The sequence below is a fragment of the Phacochoerus africanus genome, chromosome X (genome assembly GCF_016906955.1).
Source record: "Phacochoerus africanus isolate WHEZ1 chromosome X, ROS_Pafr_v1, whole genome shotgun sequence".
Lineage (NCBI taxonomy): Eukaryota > Metazoa > Chordata > Mammalia > Artiodactyla > Suidae > Phacochoerus > Phacochoerus africanus.
Genome location: NC_062560.1, coordinates 106,277,888 through 106,303,090, shown reverse-complemented (window position 1 = coordinate 106,303,090; position 25,203 = coordinate 106,277,888). Strand labels below are relative to the sequence as shown.

The 25,203-nt window shown below is 38.3% G+C and overlaps 1 protein-coding gene across 1 annotated transcript in view; it reads left to right on the top strand.

Moving 5' to 3' along the window:
• Window positions 1-25,203, top strand: part of LOC125118205 (teneurin-1) — a 353,178-nt gene that overhangs the window by 57,937 nt on the left and 270,038 nt on the right. Inside the window, exon 3 of the mRNA XM_047764372.1 lies at window positions 11,675-11,827. Within this exon, the coding sequence (XP_047620328.1) occupies window positions 11,675-11,827 (153 nt within the window). The remainder of the gene's footprint in view (window positions 1-11,674; window positions 11,828-25,203) is intronic.

The window sequence follows — 25,203 nt, the reverse complement described above, 5'->3', positions numbered from 1 at the left end:
CTCCCTCCCCCTCCCATCAGGCAGCCACAAGTCTCTTCTCCAAGTCCATGATTTTCTTTTCTGAGGAGATGTTCATTTGTGCTGGATATTAGATTCCAGTTATAAGTGATATCATATGGTATTTGTCTTTGTCTTTCTGGCTCATTTCACTCAGTATGAGATTCTCTAGTTCCATCCATGTTGCTGCAAATGGCATTATTTCATTCTTTTTTATGGCTGAGTCGTATTCCATTGTGTTTATATACCACCTCTTCCGAATCCAATCATCTATTGATGGACATTTGGGTTGTTTCCATGTCCTGGCTCTTGTGAATAGTACTGCAATGAACATGCGGGTGCACGTGTCTCTTTTAAGTAGGGTTTTGTCCGGATAGATGCCCAAGAGTGGGATTGCGGGGTCATATGGTAGTTCTGTGTATAGATTTCTAAGGTATCTCCAAACTGTTCTCCATAGTGGCTGTACCAGTTGACATTCCCACCAACAGTGTAGGAGGGTTCCCTTTTCTCCACAGCCCCTCCAGCACTTGTTATTTGTGGATTTATTAATGATGGCCATTCTGGCTGGTGTGAGGTGATATCTCATGGTAGTTTTGATTTGCATTTCTCTTATAACCAGCGATGTTGAGCATTTTTTCATGTGTTTGTTGGCCATCTGTATATCTTCTTTGGAGAAGTGTCTATTCAGGTCTTTTGCCCATTTTTCCATTGATTGATTGGCTTTTTTGCTGCTGGGTTGTATAAGTTGTTTATATATTCTAGAGATTAAGCCCTTGTCGGTTGCATCATTTGAAACTATTTTCTCCCATTCTGAAAGTTGTCTTTTTGTTTTCTTTTGGGTTTCCTTTGCTGTGCAAAAGCTTTTCAGTTTGATGAGGTCCCATGGGTTTATTTTTGCTCTGATTTCTATTGCTTTGGGAGACTGACCTGAGAAAATATGCATGATGTTGATGTCAGAGAGTGTTTTGCCTATGTTTTCTTCTAGGAGTTTGATGGTGTCCTGTCGTATATTTAAGTCTTTCAGCCATTTTGAGTTTATTTTTTGTGCATGGTGTGAGGGTGTGTTCTCGTTTCATTGCTTTGCATGCAGCTGTCCAGGTTTCCCAGCAATGCTTGCTGAATAGACTTTCTTTTTCCCATTTTATGTTCTTGCCTCCCTTGTCAAAGACTAATGGACCATAGGTGTCAGGGTTTATTTCTGGGTTCTCTATTCTGTTCCATTGGTCTGTCTGTCTGTTTTGATACCAGTACCACACTGTTTTGATGACTGTGGCTTTGTAGTATTTCTTGAAGTCTGGGAGAGTGATGCCTCCTGCTTGGTTTTTGTTTCTCAGGATTGCTTTGGCGATTCTGGGTCTTTTGTGGTTCCATATAAATGTTTGGATTGTTTGTTCTAGTTCTGTGAAAAATGTCATGGGTAATCTGATAGGGATTGCATTGAATCTGTAGATTGCTTTGGGTAGGATGGCCATTTTTACAATATTGATTTTCCCAATCCAGGAACATAGAATAGCTTTCCATTTCTTTACATCTTCTTTGATTTCTTTGATTAAAGTTTTATAGTTCTCGGCATATGGGTCCTTTCCCTCCTTGGTCTGGTGTATTCCAAGGTATTTGATTTTGTGAGGTGCAATTTTAAAAGGTATCGTATTTTTGTATTCCTTTTCTAATATTTCATTGCTGGTATACAGAAATGCAACTGACTTCTGAATGTTCATCTTATATCCTGCTACTTTGCTGAATTTATGAATTAGTTCAAGGAGTTTTGGGGTTGAGTCCTTAGGGTTTTCTATGTATAGTATCATGTCATCTGCATACAGTGACAGTTGTATCTCTTCTCTTCCTATATGGATGCCTTTTATTTCTTTTGTTTGTCTAAGTGCTGTGGCTAGGACTTCCAAAACTATGTTGAAGAGCAGTGGTGAGAGTGGGCATCCCTGTCTTGTTCCAGATTTGAGTGAGAAGGCTTTCAGTTTTTCCCCATTGAGGAGTATATTTGCTGTGGGTTTCTCATAAATGGCTTTGATTATATTCAGGAATGTTCCCTCTATACCCACTTTGGCGAGGGTCTTGATCATGAATGGATGTTGGACTTTGTCAAGTGCTTTTTCTGTATCTATTGAGATGATCATATGATTTTTGACTTTTCTTTTGTTAATGTGGTGTATGATGCTGATTGATTTGCGTATGTTGAACCATCCTTGTGAACCTGGGATGAACCCAACCTGGTCATGGTGTATAATTTTTTTGGTATGTTGTTGGATTCGGTTGGCTAAGATTTTGTTGAGAATTTTTGCATCTATATTCATCAATGATATTGGGCGATAGTTTTCTTTATTGGTGGCATCTCTGTCTGGTTTTGGAATGAGGGTGATGGTGGCATCATAGAATGTCTTTGGGAGTATTCCTTCTTCTTCAACCTTTTGAAAGAGTTTCAGGAGGATGGGCACCAATTCCTCTTTATATGTTTGGTAAAATTCCCCTGTGAAGCCATCTGGTCCTGGACTTTTATTTGTAGGGAGTGATTTTATGACCTCTTCAATTTCATTTCTAGTGATGGGTCTGTTCAGTTCGTCTGTTTCTACTTGATTCAGTTTTGGCAGGCTGTAAGATTCTAGAAAATTGTCCATTTCCAGAGATTTTACATGTTCAGTTTCAGACCACTGGAGAAAAGCTTGTCATATGAAGTTTTGGCTTCCCAGTGCATATATAGGTTATTTCAGACAATACTATAGTTTATTAACTGTGCAGTAGTAGTATGTTTAATAAAACAAGGTACATACCTTAATTTTAAAATACTGCATTGCTAAAAAATGCTAACCATAATCTGAGCCTTCAGCAAGTCAAAATTTTTTGGCTGATAGAGGGTCTTCCTTCCTGTTGACACCTGCTGACTGATTAGAGTAACTGCTTAAAGTTGGGGTGGCTGTGACAATTTCTTAAAATAAGGCAACAATAAAGTTTGTCATGTCAATTGACTTTTCTTTCACAAATGATTTCTCTGTTGCTTGCAATGCTGTTTGATAGCATTTTACTCACAGTAGAACTCCTTTAAAATTGGAGTCTCTCCTCTCAAATCCTGCCCCTGCTTTTGCAACTGTTTATATAATATCCTTAGTCCTTCACTGTCATTTTCACAATCTTCACAGCATCTTCACCAGGAGTAGATTCCATCTCATCACATTACTTTCTTTCCTCATCCATAAGAAGCAATTCCTCTTCTGTTAAAATTTTATGAGATTGAAGCAATTTAGTAATATCTTCATGCTCCACTTCTAATTCTAGTTCTCTTGCTGTTTCCACCACATCTACAGGTACTTCCTCTACTGAAGTCATGAACTCCTCAAAGTCATCCAGGAGGGTTGGAAACAACTTCTTATAAACTTCTATTAATATTGATATTTTGACTTCCTCTCATGAATCACAAATGTTATTAATGGTATCTAGAATAGTGCCTTCTTTCCAGAAGGTTTTCAGCTTAATTTGCCTAGATCCATCAAAGGAATCACTGTCTATGGCAGCTATAGCCCTATGATATGTGTATCTTAAATAATGAGACTTGAAAGTTTAAATGGGAGTTTCCTTGTGGTGTAGTGGGTTAAGGATCTGCTGTTGTCACTGCTGTGGCTTGGGTCACTGCTATTCCTGGCCGGGGAACCTCCACATGCCACAGGCAAGGCCAAAAAAAAAAAGGAAGGAAGTTGAAATGACTCCTTGATCCATGGGCTGCAAAATGGATGCTGTGTTAGCAGAAATGCAAACATAAATCTCATTGTACATAAATCTAATCTCCATCAGAGTTCTTGGGTAACCAGATGCATTTTTAGTGAGAAGTAGTACTTGGAAAGTATTTTTTTTTCTTTTTTTTTGAGCAGTAGGTCTTAAGCAGGCTTAAAATATTCAAGAAACAATATTGTAAATAGACATATTGTCATCTAAGCTTTGTTGTTCCATTTACAGACAGGGTAAATATTAGCATAATTCTGAAGGACCCTGGGATTTTCAGAATGGTAAATGAGCATTGGCTTCAACTGAAGATCACCAGCTGCATTAGTTACTAAAAACAGAGTCAACCATCCTTTGACACTTTGAAGGTAGACATTGACTTATCCTCTCTAGCTATGAAAGACCTAGAAGGCATCTTATTTCAATAGAAAGCCACTTCGTCCACACTGAAAATTTGGTGTTTAATATAGCCAGCTCATTAATTGTCTTAGTTAGACCTTCTGGATAACTTGCTCCAGCTTCTACATCATCACTTGCTGCTTCACCCTGCACTTTTATCTTTTGAAGATGGCTTCTTTCCTTAAACCCAACAAACCAACCTCTGCTGACTTAAAATTTTCTTCTGTAGCATCCTCACCTCTCTCAGCCTTCATAAAGTTAAATAAGCCCTGCTCTGGATTGGCTTTGGCTTGAAGGAATGTTGTGGTTTGGCTGGTTTGATTTCTCTATCCAGACCATTAAAACTTTCTCCAAATCGGCAATAAGGCAGTTTCACTGTATCTTTCATGTCTTCTTTGGAGTAGCACTTTTAATTTACTTCAGGAACTTTTCCTTTGCATTAACAACTTGGCTAACTGATGTGAGAGGCCTAGCTTTCGACCTATCTCAGCTTTTGACATGCCTTCCTTACTAAGCTTAATCAGTTCTAACTTTTGATTTAAAGTGTACAACATATGATTCTTCCCTTCACTTGAACACCCAGAGGCCTTTGTAAGGCTAATTGCTCCAGTTTCAATATTGTTGTATATCAAGAAATGGTGTGGTCAGAGCAGAGCAAGAGAGATATAGAAATGGCCAGTCAGTAAAGTGATCAGAACACACACATTTATTAAGTTTACTGTCTTATATGGGTGCAGTTTATGGTGCCCCAAAGCAATTAAAGTAGTAACATCTAAGATCACTGTTCACAGATCACCATAACAAATACAATAATAATGAAAAAGGTTGAAATATTATGAGAATTACCAAAATTTAACACAGAGACACGAAGTGAGCAAATGCTGTTGGAAAAATGATATCAATAGACTTGCTGGACACAGGGTGGCCATAAACCTTCAGTTTGTAAAAAACACAATGTAGCACAGTAAAGTGAAATGCAGTAAAGCAAGGTATGCCTGCATGTGATTATTTCCTTAGTGCAGATTTGTAGAAGTAGAATTCCTTGGTCAAGGAACACTCCCAATTTAAATTTTGATAGACAATCAATAGCAATCACAAAATTGCTTTCCAAAGCTGCTTTACCACTTTATGGTCCTATCAGCAGTGTATAAGCAGAGTACTTCTTGACTACCAGACGCTGAGTTAGGAACCAGGCATGAAAAGATGAAGACATGGTCCCTGCCCTTTCAGTGCTTAAAATGATGAAACAGAGAAAGTAGGTATCTTCAATATAGCATGGTAGGTCCTATGATAGGGTGCTAAGCAAGAAACACTATCTCTTTGTGAAATATTCTAGATAGTCAAGACCTGCATTGTCCAATAGAATCCAAACCAGTTATGTAATGTTAAAATTTATGGTTGCTGGAGTTCCCGTTGTGGCGCAGTGGTTAACGAATCCGACTAGGAACCATGAGGTTGCGGGTTCGGTCCCTGCCCTTGCTCAGTGGGTTAACGATCCGGCGTTGCCGTGAGCTGTGGTGTAGGTTGCAGACGCGGCTCGGATCCCGCGTTGCTGTGGCTCTGGCGTAGGCCAGTGGCTGCAGCTCCGATTCAACCCCTAGCCTGGGAACCTCCATATGCCGCTGGAGTGGCCCAAGAAATGGCAAAAACAACAACAACAACAACAACAAAAGACAAAAAGACAAAAAAAAATTTATGGTTGCTACATTAAAAAATTAATAAGAAACAGGCAGAATTAATTTACGTAAATTTTAATGTATTCAAATATATATCCAAAATATTAACATTTTAACATGTAATCAATGTAAACATTATTAATTGGATGTTTTACATTCTTTCATACTAAGTCTTCAACTCTGACTAACCACATTTGAAATGCTTGATAAACATGTGGTGAGTGGCTGCCATATTAGACAGTACAGACCTAGGTCATTCAGCACATATTTCCTCTGTCTACTTCTGAAGCAATTCTGCAGTCTCCTCCTTATAAGTAAATGTTTGCTTTTAGAAGGGCATGGAATGGGGAAGGATTATTAATTATAATCATTACTATACCCCATCAGTCTTAAGAGAAACAAAGATCAACATCTTAACAGAGAGTGCAAAGAAATAACTGCAGAGACTTGGAGGTGTCAGCCTTTAGAAATATGCACTTTAAAAAGAGCTTCTTCTTATGAGATCCAAGGTGCTTGATTGAGTTTGACAATTGGGAACAGCGAGATACTCCATTTGTTACCTTAACTTTGTAATAAATTTATAATTTCGGAGCATAGCTCTTGGCAATTGGATAAAACAAGAAGGTTAAAATTATAAAATCTACAGGACTCAGCACTAAGGAACATTTGTGAGGAGAGCATTAGGGACTGCCACTCTTAATCAGCTGAAAAGACATTACTCCTGGAACATCTGAATAGGCAGACACATGCTGTCTAGCCACTGAATTTCAGTGAAGTGCAAATAATGGAACAGGTACTTCCTGAGAGATCTGGATAGTGTCCATCTCTACTCATTGAGTATGTATATATTTATATCTTTAGGGAAAAGCACTTTCATTTTGGGATCAGGAGTATATATGTTAGATCTATTATAACCAGCAATGATCATTTGTATGTATATGCTTTGGTATGTGTAATTTTAGTTTTAGTGCTTTTTATTCACTTGTAGTGTATTGGTGACCAATTTGTGAAGTTGGTTAGAATACAGAGATAATAAGATTATGGGTCCAGTCGTTCTGTTTTTGCATTTTCCTACCACTCTTCTCTTTTCTGACTGAGCTCTGGTCACACTGGCTCCTTAACGTTCTTCACATATTCTATACAAGACTTCAGGGTTTTCTGAAATTGTTCTTCCTTCTTCCTGAGATGTTTTTCAACTATATATTCATATGGCTTCACTTCATTCAAATCTTGGTTCAAATATTACCTCCTCCAAGAGGACTTCCCTAACTACTCTGACTTAGATTTTTCCTTTATCATACTTCTAACTATTGGACATTATTTCATCTCTTTGTTTTCTTTGTTTTCATACAACTGCATTATATTATACAATATGTAACTCAACACCCTCTCATATGAGTTCTGGGAGCGTAGAACTTGCCTTTTTTTTTTTTTTTTTTTAAGCTCACTGCTGTAAACTTAGAAAAAAGTGCCTGGCACAAAATAGGCACTCAAGAAATACTTGTTGAAGATTACCCTGGTGGCTCAGTGTGTTAGGGATCTGCCATTGTCACTGCTGTGGTACGGGTCTTTGCTGTGGCATGGGTTCATTCCCTGTCCCAAAATTTTTGCACACCGCAGGTACAGCCAAAAAAAAAAAAAAAAGTGTACAATTCAATAGTTAAAAAAAAATACTTGTTGAATCAATATATGAATATAACGTGCCACTGCCCTGTTTCTTCATTACCAGTGTATGTTTATTTCTAACTAGTGGGCTCATAATGTTTATTTTGGGCTTGGGGGTCATGTATAAAAGTGTAGCTATAAATACATAACATAGATCTGGACTGTGATCCACCAGAAGCTAAGGACTGTTCTTCATCATGTATCCAAGGTTGATAGGCAACCAGTGTATCCTGGTTAGGCTATATTGGTTGTTTATATCCAATATCCATTTTGGTCAGCCAGTACTTTTGTAGCTCTGGCTGTTTATTACCTTTTTTTGGATTTCTGGTATTCCCCGTGTGCCCAGAATAGGCTTTGATAATACTTGTTGAATGAATCAATAAATACATCCCCATAGTAGAAGGACTGCCATGTCTTTCTAGTGGTGTGTTAGTATGTCCCAAAGTTCACCATAGTTTTATGTATTAGTCTTAATATGAAAAAAATATTTATTTCTAATAGAACTCAAACATTGGAGTTGTTTAGTTACCTCAGTCTACCCTGCGCATAAATGCACTATTTGATTTCCTTTCAGAAGTCAGCATAATGAGAGTTCATTTTGGAGGAGAGAAAAGACTGATGGTCTTGCCTAGGTACCCATAGTCCGTAGCAAGGAAATTAACTTTCATTATGTATTTATACAAATGTACATTGCAAACAGCTCGTTGCCTAAAAAAGAATAAGTAAACCCAAAAGATTATAAAGCTTTACCACCCTGAAAGGGTATTCTGCTTATTTTGCATACCTCTTTGCCTGTCTTGATTGGCTAGAAACAGTCCATTTCATTTGATGGTGAAAAATTAAACCTTACTTTATTATTTTGAAGTGTTTCTCAGCACATGTATTTTCTCTCATTGTTAAGTACCCTCAGGAAACTGGCTTAATGTAAATAAAGTATATAAAATAGCCCCCTTGATGCTCAAAATGAGAATTACTATGCCTTTGTTCCTTATGGCCCATCTAATTTCAAAAAAGTAACTGAACCTAGGAAATCAGAGACATTTTCAATACAGCTTCTAATATTCATCATTTTCAAATGATTTAGGGAGGGCAGAGTAGACCAAATTTTCTATAAAACTGATAAACACCTTTAATTGGAGTAAGTATGTTAAACCAACCATACTTTGAGTCTTTTGGCAAGGAAATCTCAGGGATGTCACTAATATAGCTCTATTACCATGCTGTACTGTGTCTTACACAGAATGAGTATCATTTGAGTTTCAATTGTTTCCAATAATTGCAAGAGAGTTTCATCAGACAGCACTGGCTGTAATCCAAAGAAAAGGGTAGAAACCAATTAAATGCTTAAAAGTTTTAAGGATAAATTAGAAGGTAGGCGTTAGAAATCTTTTTAGCTCAACTAAAAGTGGATGAATGCTTTTTAGATAGGCTATCTGGCTAGCTTTCCTGTTCTCAGTTGTTAATTCATATGCTATACGTGAGTGTTAGACATACAAATTAGCCCCTTTTCAGTCCACCTAGGAACATAAAGAAAAATATGAGATGGCTTATGAACAGATCTACTTTTTTTTTTTTTTTTTGGCCTTTTGGTTAAGATTTGGTTGATGTTGAAAACAGCAGTGAGAAAAAACAAATAAAGGATTTCCCCAGCTTCTGTACTAGGCACTATTTTTTCTTAACATTCTCTCCACTCCATAATCTCATTCATTCTCACTTCAGCTGTTGCCTATGTGCATGTACGATTCTACAGTCTTGTGCTATAGCCTTCATATTTGTCCAGAACTTCAAAATCCTGTGTCAAACATGACTATCTAGATTACCCATCAATCCCTAGAACCTGACAACTGCAAATATTAATTCATTGTATTGCTCTCATCAGTTCACCCTTCCCCAGACCAACTAGTAAGCATCCAAAGAACACATATCCAACACCAACCATTTGGAGCTAGTGCTGAGCTAGGTGCGGGATTCCCCAACTCTATTAATGGTTCCACCATGCTTTGAGTTGCTCAGGCTCAAACCCTAAACCATTTTGGATGACTCCCTTTTTTCACTTCTTCCTATGCCCACCCCACAGCATGCCTACACATATGCACAAGTGTGCAGGCCCCCACTCATAAGCAGACTTGTTTCCAAATCCTGAGATAATATGTATGCATTTTCTCCTTAAGGAATCTTCGCATTCTCACAACTACCACCCTAAATGAGACACTCATCATTTGTACCTAGATTATTGCAATGCCATCCCAATTTGTGTTCTTGCCAAATCTTTAGATCTCCAATTCATAACTTCTCCACACTGCTACTGGATTTATCTTCCTACAAAGGGTACTCTGATGATATCATTCATTTGCCTGGAAACCATCAATGTTCCTCATTACTATCAAGTTAATCTTCCTAAAGAAAACTGATCATATCACTCATTTGCTCAGAAAGTAGCAGTGCCTCCCTGTTGCCTTGTAAGTTGGATCCAAACACCTAAGTGTGGAAGTCAATATCCTCCACAATATGGCCCTTATCTACCCTTCCAGCCTTAGCTTAACGCTAAACTCCAGCCAACCCCAGCAACTTCCTTTGTCTCAAATACATCCTGTGCTTTAAAAAGTGATATTTTGGGAGTTCCCGTAGTAGTGCAGCGGTTAACGAATCCGACTAGGAACCATGAGGTTGCGGGATCGATCCCTGCCCCTGCTCAGTGGGTTAACGATCCGGCGTTGCCGTGAGCTGTGGTGTAGGTTGCAGACGCGGGGATCCCACGTTGCTGTGGCTCTGGCGTAGGCCAGCGGCTACAGCTCCGATTCGACCCCTAGCCTGGGAACCTCCATATGCCGCAGGAGTGGCCCAAAGAAATAGCAAAAAGACCAAAAAAAAAAAAGTGATATTTTTTTCAGCCCTCCCCCACCCCACCCATTGCTGTCAGCTACCCCACATATCCTTTATGGTCCATCTCTAATCCTACCTCCTTAATTAAGTTATCCCTGATCAACCAAGCCAATTTCAATCTATTTGCAGTCCTTTAAACCACTTTTTTTAAAACAAAAATTTCATTTTTCCCCTGATGGCAAACATTACACTTCTTCATTGTAAAAAATATAGACAATACAGAAGTTATAAAGAAGAAAATTAAAATTCTCCATAAGCCCCCCATACTGTTAACATGCTGCTATATATTCTCCTAGCCCTTTCTCTCTCCAGACAGCAACATATGTACACACACAAACACAGTTTAGATCATACTACCTATACTGTTCAGTAGCCTGATGTTTTTCATTTGATGCATCATAAATATTTCCCATGCCACTATATCATCTTCTACAACATGATTTAATAACCCCTTTTGTCTTATACTATTTGTAATATCATCAGTTAATTAATCTCCTTTTGATGAATATTTAGATTGATCATAACTTTCTACTAGTTTTTAAATGTTACATTGGATAGACTTGCAGCTTGTACACATTGATAGTTAATTCATAGAAATTTAATTGTTTGCTAAAAGAGTAAGCCAAATTTTAAGTCTTCTTGATAAATGGTTCCACGTTACCCTCCAAAAAGGTGATTGGTTTTTTATATTCTTGTCAAGAATGTCTGAGAGTGCCCATTTTACTGAATGCTGATCAACACTGAGTATTTTTTAATCCTATGATAGCAATTTGAACTGGTATCATGTTAATAATTCTGCATATTACTGTTATTTCATACTTATATTTATTTCCACCTCCCATCCTAACAGGCATGTAGATGTTAACATCTGCAGCAGCTATCATAGGACCTTATGTGTACTAGGCACTCAGGAAGTACTTGCTGAATTGAATTAAATAAGAACCATAGAGAAGTTCTCCCATGTTCACATGATAGCCTGAGCCTGTCCTCCATTACTCTCTGGTTTCCATATGCAATCTAGAGTTAAAGGACTAAGGGAAATAGAAAAGGAGAAGGGATCACAGCACTGAGGAGCAGAGTCCAATCCCACTGTAATTGCTTAACTGATACTCCAATCTCTGCTTCTATCACCAGGATAGCTTCAGCCTCAAAATTTCGACTGCTGCTTTCAAAAGTAGCTACATATATGATGTTGGTATCAACTCCAAGTTGCTTGGCCTAACTAAAAGAAAACCAGTCATGACATTTTTAGGTGGAAAAGGACAGCCGGTTTAGAGAACTTCTTGGAGAGTCTGGAATAAGTTTATGTATGGCTTGTTTTCTTGCAGCAGTACATTTGTTCGGCCTGACTTGGCAGTTGCAACCAGCTGAAGGACAGCTCTATGAAAATGGAGTTAGCAAGGGGAACAGAGGGACCGAATCCATGGATACTACTTACTCTCCAATTGGAGGAAAAGTTTCCGATAAATCAGAGAAAAAAGGTACAGTGATCAAAATGATTGATTGATTATTGATTACTTTTCTTCTGATTTGGTCATTAGACCCAAATCTGGGATGGTTTCACTTCACATTAAATTTCATGATCACTCAAAGAAATATTGTACATGGACAGATAAATACATGTAAATGTCTTGTGAAAGCAAATTTTCCTCTCTCTAGCGCCTTGAGTATAAACCAATTAAACTTTTCAAATATGTTGGCGATTTTGAAAATAGATAAATATTTACAGGATGGGGGTTTCAATACAATGGAAATTGCATTTTGCATATAACTACCCTGAAGCAACATGGGATTTTGATTAAGTTCTCTGTGTCCAAGCCCAGCATTTGTATATAACACTTTACAAAGGGTATGTGGAAATTTCTTCCATTTATAAAAAGAAAATGCCTTCTATGTGTAATGTAAGTATGAATGTTTATGTCAATGGAGGTGAATTTTTTTTCTAGTTGGGAAATATGAATTCTTCCTAGTTGGGAAAAAGAAAAATTGCACTTTGAGAACTGAATTGTTAAGTTTAACCAACAAAAGTTTTAACTACCTGACTTATTTACAGTAACTGTCACAGTCCCAGTAGTCCCAGCATCTTATTCATATTGGATGATCTTAATCTTGATATTGAAGTTTTGAAAATTTTTATTATGATTTCTCTTGAAATAGGATATAGTACAGAGGGATTTGAGCCATGTAGTATTTCAGAATGTCAATTCAAAAGTAGGAATTGAAGACAAAATATATAGCCAGTACTATCCTGAATATTTAGATCAAATAGAAATGAATGATTCAAACCCTACCCTTAAGTAGCTTATAATTTTATATGAGGGAAAATTTAATTTTGGTTCATTAGTTGAAAATAAGAGATTTTTATAGTTGTCTGAATCACTACTTTTGTTTTTAGTTTCTTTTGAAGAGTTATTTGCGGGGTTTGTCTTGGTTTTGTTTGCTTTTGAAAAAGGAACTTTGCTTTCATCTGTGCTTCAGTAAAAATTAATGCTTAGAATTCAGGAAAACATTATGGTTTATTCCAGTTTTCAATTCATAATGTACTTTGCTTTATGTCCTTCTTTAGAAATACTCTTTCTAGCCAGGGCTGACCTTTCCCAGAAATTTCAGTGTTGCTGCTGAGAGGGGCTGATAGTAGTGTAGGGGTCGAAGATGGCAGAGGAAATGGTCTGAATATACTTGGCCTTGGACATTTTCAAAGTAGGAAAGGGAGAACCCTTACCTTCTCTACTACTATTTAATTCCTTTATATCTGTAAGTAAAAGAGCCACCATTTGGTATCATATGCCTAGGGTTTGTTTTTTATTTTTATTTTTTTTGCCATTCACACTAAAAATCATGAATATTTTCTTTTTGAGGAAATTGAAGCATACAAGAGAGCAGAAGGTCATGAGAGCATATTCCTTTTTTATAGTAGTTCAGATTTCTATAATTCCTTTTCACAGAATAGCTTGATGATGACGATGACTAAATTAAACAATTACCATATGCAAAGAATTGTTCCAGACACTTAGCTTGTATTGTATCATGAAAGAAACACTATGGTCCCCATTTTCCAAATGAGAAATAGAAGCACAGAGAGTTTAAATAATTTGCCCAAGGTCACAGAGCTAGAAACTGGTGGTCTGATTCCAGAGACTTGTCTCTTAACTTCTACATTATACTGAAATCCACCCATGAAATGTATATGAAAGAAACAAAACAGTTTACACACCAAAAACAAAGCCCCAGTGTCTGTTCATAATATATTTTAGAGAAATTCTATAAATCTATATTTTAGTGTGTTGTAACAAGTTTCATAAATGAAAAGCGTTAAGTTTCTGCTCAATTATGACAACAAACAGGCCAAACCAATTTCAATTTAATACTTTATTAAGAAAAATCGTTAAAGATTGATGCCTTATATACCAAGTTATTATCTTAAACTGACCTTTTATGGAAGTCTAAACAAAACCTTTAACAATAGCTGCACATCATACTTATATTAGTGTAGATAGAGTATATTAGATCTTTACTGCGTATTACTTAACAAGTAAAAACATAGCTCCTCATTTATATGTCATGTGTATACTAAACCAAACCTTGCAGAAGATGTAATATACTATAAAGACATTTTCAAGTGGTCAGCTATATCCTTTTACAATTTTCTAGACATCACACCACCCCATAAATACAGTTCTAGAAGCATATCAATATAAACTTGAAAACCAGATAATTCTTTTTACATTGTTTGCTTTACTCTCCTAGAGGATTGGGCAGTATAGCACTGTGGTTAAGAGCCTGGACTCTGAAGTCATATCTGTCTTTGAATACTGAGTTTTTTGTCACTTACTGGCTCTGCAACCTCAGGCAGTTAATTGACACAGCCTCGATGAACCGGTGTCCTCACCTGCAATGTGACGATGACAGTAGCAGTACCTGTCTCGTATAATGGTTGTAAGGAGTGAGACAATGAATGTAAAGCATATAGCACAGTGCCAAGCAAATTGTTTAATTTAGCAAAATAATTATTATTGGGCCAAATGATTAGAAAATTACCTTGAGTTAACTGCCATCCTATTAAATATTACAGATCCCACTTTCAAACTGACATGAACTTTTCCATGAATGATGGCCTCCTTGGTATTTAGATGTTTTCTATCTTTAAAGTTTGATCTCTCTTTACTTACCAATTTAACATCTATTTTTTTTTAAATTATCATCACCTACATCATCAAAGCCATAGATAGGTAGAAAGGCACTTTAAAAATAATCAAATTCTCGCCAAAGCAATCCTGAGAAACAAAAACCAAGCAGGAGGCATCACTCTCCCAGACTTCAAGAAATACTACAAAGCCACAGTCATCAAAACAGTGTGGTACTGGTATCAAAACAGACAGACAGACCAATGGAACAGAATAGAGAACCCAGAAATAAACCCTGACACCTATGGTCCATTAGTCTTTGACAAGGGAGGCAAGAACATAAAATGGGAAAAAGAAAGTCTATTCAGCAAGCATTGCTGGGAAACCTGGACAGCTGCATGCAAAGCAATGAAACGAGAACACACCCTCACACCATGCACAAAAAATAAACTCAAAATGGCTGAAAGACTTAAATATACGACAGGACACCATCAAACTCCTAGAAGAAAACATAGGCAAAACACTCTCTGACATCAACATCATGCATATTTTCTCAGGTCAGTCTCCCAAAGCAATAGAAATCAGAGCAAAAATAAACCCATGGGACCTCATCAAACTGAAAAGCTTTTGCACAGCAAAGGAAACCCAAAAGAAAACAAAAAGACAACTTTCAGAATGGGAGAAAATAGTTTCAAATGATGCAACCGACAAGGGCTTAATCTCTAGAATATATAAACAACTTATACAACCCAGCAGCAAAAAAGCCAATCAATCAATGGAAAAATGGGCAAAAGACCTGAATAGACATTTCTCCAAGGAAGATATACAGATGGCCAACAAACACATGAAAAAATGCTCAACATCGCTGGTTATAAGAGAAATGCAAATCAAAACTACCATGAGATATCACCTCACACCAGCCAGAATGGCCATCATTAATAAATCCACAAATAACAAGTGCTGGAGGGGGTGTGGAGAAAAGGGAACCCTCCTACACTGTTGGTGGGAATGTCAACTGGTACAGCCACTATGGAGAACAGTTTGGAGATACCTTAGAAATCTATACATAGAACTTCCATATGACCCCACAATCCCACTCTTGGGCATCTATCCGGACAAAACCCTACTTAAAAGAGACACGTGCACCCGCATGTTCATTGCAGCACTATTCACAAGAGCCAGGACATGGAAACAACCCAAATGTCCATCAATAGATGATTGGATTCGGAAGAGGTGGTATATAAACACAATGGAATACTACTCAGCCATAAAAAAGAATGACATAATGCCATTTGCAGCAACATGGATGGAGCTAGAGAATCTCATACTGAGTGAAATGAGCCAGAAAGACAAAGACAAATACCATATGATATCACTTATAACTGGAATCTAATATCCAGCACAAATGAACATCTCCTCAGAAAAGAAAATCATGGACTTGGAGAAGAGACTTGTGGCTGCCTGATGGGAGGTGGAGGGAGTGGGAGGGATCGGGAGTTTGGGCTTATCAGACACAAGTTAGAATAGATTTACAAGGAGATCCTGCTGAATAGCATTGAGAACTATGTCTAGATACTCATGTTGCAACAGAAGAAAGGCTGGGGGAAAAATGTAATTGTAATGTATACATGTAGGGATAACCTGACCCCCTTGCTGTACAGTGGGAAAAAAAAATAATAAATAATTAAAAAAAATAATAATCAAATCTACTGGAATTGGTCCCCCATTAACAGTAGTTATATGTATCTGCTTCTTGTTAGGAGGAGAGTAAAAAAGTTTCTTAGCATTTAGTTTTTGAAATGAAAGAGAAAAAGAATATTTGATTATAGACATTTAGTATGTTAAAATTTTCTTTTGGAAATTTATTTGAATAATTTAAATTCATTTTCAAAAAGAAGACATGTCACAACCACATGTCAGAATCTATCAGAAAAATCAGTTGTCAATTGTTCGGTAATATTTATACAATTGAAGCATTGTACTTAAACAGACCCTACTACTTTAGAAGCTTATATACTAGTCATAACATACTGTTTCACTTGAACTCGTAAATGTTATGCAACAACTGGTTTGAAAAGAGCAGGGGATATGAGACAGATGGAATTAAGATGGGGGAATAGAGGGACTGGAGCTCAATTTCTCTCCTAAAAACAACAAAATTCACAACTAAAGGCTGAGCAATCTTCAACCAAATGGACTGGAAACCTTAAAAAAGATATCCTACTCTAGAAGACAAAGAGGATGCCACATAAAGAGATAAGGAGGGGTGATTACACAATATAAGCAACCCCATACCTCCCAGGTGGGAAGCCCCACAGACTGGAAATTAACTGGTTCACAGAGACTCACCTACAGGAGTGAGATTTCTGAGCCCCACATCAAACTCTCACGTGTGGGGATATGGCACTGGGAGAACGAGCCCCTGGAGCATCTGGCATTGAAGGCCAGTGGGGCTTGTGCACAGGAGCTCTATAGGACTGGGGTAAACGGAGACACCATTCTTAAAAAGCACACACACAGACTTTCACGTGCACTGGGTCCCAGGGCAAAGCCAAGTCTCCATAGGAATCTGGGTCAAACCTGACTGCAGTTACTAGAGGACATTCTGGGAAAACAGGGGTGAATGTGGCTTGTTGTGAGGGAAGGACATTGAAAGCAAAGCTCTTGGGAATATTCACCAGCATTCCTGACTCTGGAGGTGGGCATTTTGGGAAAATCTGGCCCCACCCATCAGTCAGCACTGAGAAGCCCCAGGGCAAACAACAATCCAGATGGGATCATAGCCCCACCCCTGAGTAAACAGGCTGCCTAAAGACCCCCAGGCACACAGCCACCTCTAATCCTATCCAGAGACAAAGCACCACCCACCAGAGGGATAAGAATCAGCTCCACCTACCAGTGGGCAGGCATCAGTCCCTTCCATCAGGAAGCCTACAGCAAGCCCCGTACCAACTTCAACCACAAGGGGGGCAGACACCAGAAGTAAGAGAGTCTACAACTCTATTATCTGTAAAAAGATCACCACACCAAAAACCTATAAAAATGAAAAGACAGAGAACTATAACTCAGATGAAGGAGAAAGAAAAAACCCCAGAAAATCGGCTAAGTGATGAGGAGATTCTCAGCCTCCAGGAAAAAGACTTTAGATTGTTGATGCTGAAGATGATGTAGGACATTGGAAATAAACTGGAGGCAAAGATGGATAACTTACAGGAAACACTGAGCAAAGAGATACAAGATATAAAACTTAAACAAGAAGAGATGCAAAATACAATAACTGAAAGAAAAAATTCACTAGAAGTGGCTAATGGCAGAATACAGGAGGCAGAAAATCAAATAAGCGAGGTGGAGGACAGATCAGTAGAAAAGACAGATGCGGAATAGAAAAGAGAAAAAAGATTGAAAACAAATGAAGAGAGTCTCAGAGAACTCTGGGACAACATGAAACACAACAACATCTGTATTATAGGGGTGCCAGAAGGACAAGAGAGAGAGAAGGGGACAGAAAAAATATTCCAAGAGATAATAGCTGAAAACTTCCCTACCATGGGAAAGGAATCACTCACTCAAATCCAGGAAGCACAATGAGTACCATATAAAATAAACCCAAGGAGGAATACACTGAGACACCTATTAATCAACCTGACCAAAATTAAAGACAAAGAAAAAATCTTGAAAGCAGCTAGGGAAAAGAAACAACATACAAGGGAACCCTGATAAGGTCATCGGCAGATTTTTCAGCAGAAACTCTGCAGGCCACAAGGGAGTGGCATGACATAGTTAACGTGATGAAAGGAAAAAACCTCCAACCAAGATTACTTTACCCAGCAAGGCTCTCATTCAGATTTGAAGAAGAAATCAAAACCTTCACAGATAAGCAAAAGCTGAGAGAATTCAGCAACACTAAACCAGCCTAATGACAAATACTAAAGGAACTTCTCTAGGCAGAAAAGAAAAGACAGCAACAGGAAAGAAAAATACCACAAAAGACAAGGCTCACCAGTAAAGGTAATATATACAGTAAAGATACAAAATCATCCATGCACAATTATGCCACCAAAATCAGAAATTGTGAGAATAGGAGGGTACAAATGCAGGATACTGGAGATGAACTTGCAATTAAGAGACCAAGTACTTAAAGCAATCTCATATACATATAGACTCATATCAAAACTTCAGAATAACTGCAAACCAAAAATCTACAATTGATAAACACAAAAATAAGAAAAATCAACTCAAATACAACACTAAAGATAGTCATCAAACCAGAAGAGGAGAGAACAAGAAAAGAAGGGAAGAAAAAAGAGCAACAAAAACAAATCCTAAGCAATTAATAAAATGGCAATAAGAACATACATATCAATAGTTACCTTCAATGTTAATGGACTAAACGCCCCAACCAAAAGACATAGGCTGGCTGATTGGATACAAATATAAGATCCACATATATGCTGTCTTCAAGAGACCCACTTCACTTCTAGGGACACATACAAATTGAAAATGAGAGGATGGAAGAAAATATTTCATGCAAACAGGGATCAAAAGAAAGCTGGAGTAGCAATGCTCATATCAGACAAAATAGACTTTAAAATGAAAACTATTTTGAGGGACAAATAAGATCATTACATAATGATCAAAGGGTCAATCCAAGAAGAAGATATAACAATTTTGAATATCCAACATAGGTTCACCACAAAATATAAGGCAGCTGCTAACAACCTTAAAAGACCAAATCAACAATAACACAATCATATTGGGGGACTTTAACACCCCACTTATAGCAATGGACAGATCATCCAGACGGAAAATCCATAAGGAAACACAGGCCCTGAATGAAGCATTAAACCAGATGGACTTAATAGATATTTATAGGACATGCCATCCAAAAGCAACAGAATACACAGTCTTCTCAAGTGCACATGGAACATTCTCTAAGATTGATCACTTCCTGGGCTAAAAATCCAGCCTCGGTAACTTTAAGAAAATTGAAATCATACCAAGCATCTTTTCCGACCACAACGCTGTACGACTGGAAATCAACAACAAGAAAAAAACTGCAAAAAAAACAGAAACACGTGGAGACTCAACAACATGCTACTAAACAACCACTGGATCACTGAAGAAATCAAAGAGGAAATTAGAAAATACCTAGAAGCAAATGACAACAAAGATACGACACTCCAAAACCTATGGGATGCAGCAAAAGCCTTTCTAAGAGGACAGTTTATAGCAATACAAGCCCACCTCAGGGAACAAGAAAAAGCTCAAATAAACAAGCTAACTTTACATCTAAAGCAGCTTGAGAGAGAACAGACAAGACCTAAAGTGAGTAGAAGGAAAGAAATCATAAAGATCAGAGCAGAAATCAATGAAAGAGAAGCAAAGAAAACCATAGACAAGATCAATGAAACAAAGAGCTGGTTCTTTGAAAAGATCAACAAAATTGATAAATCCTTAGCCAGACTTCTCAAGAAAAAGAGAGAGAGGACTCAAATCAATAAAATTAGAAATGAAAAAGGAGAAGTAACAACGGACATCACAGAAATACAAAGGATCATAAGAGACTACCATATGCAACTATATGCCCACAAAACGGAAAACCTAGAAGAAATGGACAAATTCTTAGAAAAGTACAATCTTCCAAGACTAAACCAAGATGAAATAGAAAAGATGAACAGACCAATCACAAGAACTGAAATTGCAACTGTGATTAAAAAACTTCCAACAGGAGTTCCCATCATGGCTCAGTGGTTAACGAATCCGACTAGGAACCATGAGGTTGTGGGTGCGGTCCCTGACCTTGCTCAGTGGGTTAACGATCCGGCATTGCTGTGAGCTGTGGTGTAGGTTGCAGACGCGGCTCGGTTCCCGTGTTGCTGTGGCTCTGGCGTAGGCCAGCGGCTATGGCTCCGATTCGATCCCTAGCCTGGGAACCTCCACCTGCCTCGGGAATGGCCCAAGAAATGGCAAAAAGACAAAAAAAAAAAAAAGAAAGAAAGAAAAAAAGAAAACCAAAAAAACTTCCAACAGACAGAAGTCCAGGACCAGATGGCTTCCCAGGCGAATTCTGTCAAACATTTAGAGAAGAGCTAACACCTATCCTTCTGAAACTGTTCCAAAAAATTGCAGAGGAAGGGTCACTCCCAAACTCATTTTATGAGGCCACCATCACCCTGATACCCAAACGAGACAAAGACGCCACAAAAAAAGAAAACTACAGGCCAATTTCACTGATGAACACTGATGCAAAAGTCCTCAACAAAATACTAGCAAACCGCAACCAACAATACATTAGAAGGAGTGTACATCATGATCAAGTGGGATTTATCCCAGGGATGCAAGGGTTCTTCGATATCCACAAATCCATCAGTGGGATACACCACATTAACAAAGTGAAGAATAAAAACCATATGATCCTCTCAATAGACACTGAAAAAGCCTTTGACAAAATCCAACACCCATTTCTGATAAAAACCCTTCAGAAAGTGGGCATAGCGGGAACCTACCTCAACATAATAAAGGCCATATATGACAAACCCACAGCGAACATCATTCTCAATGGTGAAAAGCTGAAAGAATTCCCACTGAGATCAGGAACAAGACAAGGATGTCTGCTCTCGCCACTCCTCTTCAACATAGTTCTGGAAGTCCTAGCCACGGCAATCAGAGAAGTAAAAGAAATAAAAGGAATCCAAATTGGAAAGGAAGAAGTAAAACTATCCCTATTTGCAGATGACATGATACTATACCTCGAGAATCCTAAAGACTCTACCAGAAAACTGTTAGAGCTCATCCATGAATTTGGCAACATCGCAGGATACAAAATTAATACACAGAAATTGATGGCATTTCTATACACTAACAATGAAAGATCAGAAAGAGAAATTAGGGAAGCAATCCCGTTTACCATCACATCCAAAAGAATAAAATACCTAGGAGTAAACCTGCCCAAAGAGACAAAAGACCTGTACTCTGAACAAGTACACTATAAGACACTGATGAGAGAAATCAAAGACGACACAAATAGATGGAAAGACATGCCATGCTCTTGGATTGGAAGAGTCAATATTATCAAAATGACTATACTACCCAAGGCAATCTATGGGTTCAATGCAATCCCTATCAAATTACCAAGGACGTTTTCCACAGAACTCGAACAGAATATTTTCAAGTTTGTTTGGAAGCACAAACGACCCAGAATAGCCAAAGACATCCTGAAAAAGAAAAACGGAGCTGGAGGCATCAGGCTCCCAGACTTCAGGCTATACTACAAAGCAACAATCATCAAAACCGTATGGTACTGGCACAAAGACAGACATATATAGATCAATGCAACAGGATAGAAAGCCCAGAATTAAACCCACACACCTACAGCCAACTAATCTATGACAAAGGAGGCACGAATATACAGTGGAGAAAGGACAGCCTGTTCAAGAAGTGGTGCTGGGAAAACTGGACAGCCACATGGAAAAGAATGAAATTAGAACACTCCCTAACACCATACACAAAAATAAACTCCAAATGATTAAAGACCTAGATATAAGACCAGACACTATCAAACTCCTAGAGGAAAACATAGGCCAAACACTCTCTGACATAAACAACAGCAACATCTTCTCAGATCCACCTATCAGAGTATTGACAATAAAAAGAAAATAAACAAATGAGGCCTAATCAAACTTCAAAGTTTCTGCACAGCAAAGGAAACCCTAAACAAAACGAAAAGACAACCCACAGAATGGGAGAAAATCTTTGCAAGTGAATCAACTGACAAGGGATTCATCTCCAAAATTTATAAACACCTTCTGCGGCTCCATACCAAAGAAACAAACGACCCCATCAAAAAATGGGCAGAAGATCTAAACAGACAGTTCTCCAAAGAAGACATACAGATGGCCAAAAAACACATGAAAAGATGTCCAACATCACTCATCACTAGAGAAATGCACATCAAAACCACTCTGAGGTACCACCTTACTTACGCCAGCCAGAATGGCCATCATCAAAACATCTACAAACAATAAGTGCTGGAGAGGGTGTGGAGAAAAAGCAACCCTAGTACACTGTTGGTGGGATTGTAAATAGGTGCAACCACTGTGGAAAACAGTATGGAGATTACTCAGAAAACTAAACATGGAACTACCACTGGATCCAGCAATCCCACTCCCGGGCATCTATCTAGAGAAAACCATGACTCGAAAAGGCACATGTACTCCAATGTTCATTGCAGCACAATTTTCGATAGCCGAGACATGGAAACAACCTAAATGTCCATCAACAGAGGAATGGATAAAGAAGAGGTGGTACATATACACAGTGGAGTATTACTCAGCCATTAAAAGGAACGAAATACCAGCATTTTTAGCAACATGGATGGACCTCGAGATTATCATGCTGAGTGAAGTCAGCCATACAATGAGACACCAACATCAAATGCTTTCACTGACATGTGGAATCTGAAAAAAGGACAGAGTGAACTTCTCTGCAGAGCAGATGTTGACTCACAGACATTGAAAAACTTATGGTCTGTGGAGGAGACAGTTTGGGGGGTGGGGGGATGTGCTTGGGTTGTGGGATGGAAATCCTATAAAATTGGATTGTGATGATCATTGTACAATTACAAATGTAATAAATTCATTGAGTAGTAAAAATAAATAAATGAATGAAAATAAAAAGATCAGGGGATATGAATACATAAAAGACTTATTCCTAGACCTGAGTCGTGTAATGTCCATAAATTGAAATAAAAGCAATTACGGTTTAATTTATCAACAAATAAAGAAAGTTAAAATCTAAAGTTTATCAAATCCCACATCTTTATTTAAAGATGAAGTAACTGGGGTTCAGATGGTCAAGAACACACAGAGAGAATTGGGACTAGAACCAATGGCTCCTGTTCAACTTCTTTTGTTTTCTCATTGGTTATTATAATAATGTAACACAAACTAAACATATAGGAGATTTTGTAAAGGGGTATCAAAGACAAAAAGTGAACAGATGAAAGAATTGATTATATTCAGGCTATTGCAACAGAGAGCGCACCCCACATTCAAAGATCGGAGTGTGTGAGGCAGGTGGTTTTGCCTAAGACTGATGGAAGGAGTACATGAGCTACATTTGGGATGATTTACAATTGGGATTGTTTTGTACTCAGGGGAATCTCAGCCAGCCAGATGAACAGGAAATGTTTATCTCTGTGTCTAGCTAGTTGAAGGGGAATAAATTGTTCTGAACTCAGCCAATTATTTATGAAAGAAAGAACAGGAATTTGGAGGGTCTGTATCTGGTCTTTCAGCAGGTTCCAGCAAAAGAGGAAAGATCTGTATTTGGCCTTTTCGCAAGTAATCAAAGGCATCCTTTGAAATTCTTATGGGAGTCCTGAGAAAGAATGGTCAAAGATCTTAACTAATAAGTCATAGGGAAAGGGGTCTTCAGTTTGGTTATTTTGGTTTATTTATTTGTTTGTTTTGTGGTAAGCCATTTCCTAAAGCATGAAAGAGTGGAAGGATGTTGGAAAACAAAAAGTTAAAGGAAATCTTTTAACCAACTCTGTTTCCCAGGAGCATAGGGCTCAGGTAAAAGCCCATGTTGTCAGTAGCAATGTGAATGAGGAGGATGTTTATTGGGTAGTTGTGGGTAGTGGATTCTTGCAGGCAGGGTGCCTAAATAGAGCATCAGGAAGGAGAAGGGTGGGTGGAGAGACAGAGAACTAAAGGATACTAAAGACTGCCTTTCTCTGCTTTACGGTTTTTGCAAAGGCCAGCCTTTGGCCAGGGGAGTGACATTTCTTTTAAGTTCATCCTACAAGATATATCTCTGCAAAGTTGAAGGAAAAAAAAGACATTTTCTAGTCAATGTCTGTTGACTATATGACCATGTAAACAACATATAGCTGATCAATATAACAAGATGTGCCCCACACACCGTGAGGCCAAACAAACCGAAATGTTGGAGGAGTCTGGAGCAGAGAAAGGTTTATTACAGGGCCAAGCACGGAGAACAGGTGGCAGGTGCTCAAAGGACCCTGAACTTCCCAATGGTTTAGGAGTTGAAGTTTTTATAGGCAAAATTTAGGGTGAGGGCTGCAGGGTGCATGGCTTTCTTCTGATTAGTTGGCGGTGGGGTAATAGGGTAGGTTCCAGGAATACTAGGCTCAGCCTGAAGTTACCATCCTCCTCCTGAGTGGGGGGCCTTAGCTCAGGCCCACAAACTCAAAGGTATCATAGTTATGTATATTCCTTGCAGAGGAACCAGGACAGTCCCCCAAGGCTGTACTATTGTTTCTTGACTGTTCCTCCCCTGTTTCTGCATCTCCTCCCTTTCCTGATTAGCAACTGCTTGAACCTGCCCTTTGGAACTCTGGGAAGGTCTTAGAGGCTGAATGAAACCCATTTCCTACAAACAAGAAACAGGGCAGGGGGACACTGAAAGGCTTTATACCACAAAAGGCCCCACAGAGTCCTGCTCTCTTAGCCTGTCTTGAAGATGCTTCAACCCAGACCAAAGGGACTGTAGCTTCAAATCTCTGTTACAGCTTCTCCTCTGGCAAAAAAAAAAAAAAAAGGAATTGGCTTTGTAGGGGAGGAAAAATAGGTTTCCCTCTATCTTTCTACATTCTTGGCTGAGACCCCCTCTGTAATAAAAAGATATAAACAGGAGTGAAAACAAACAAGTTTAATAATATGTGTACCTTCTGCATTCATGGGAGATACCCAGGAAAATTGACCAACTCC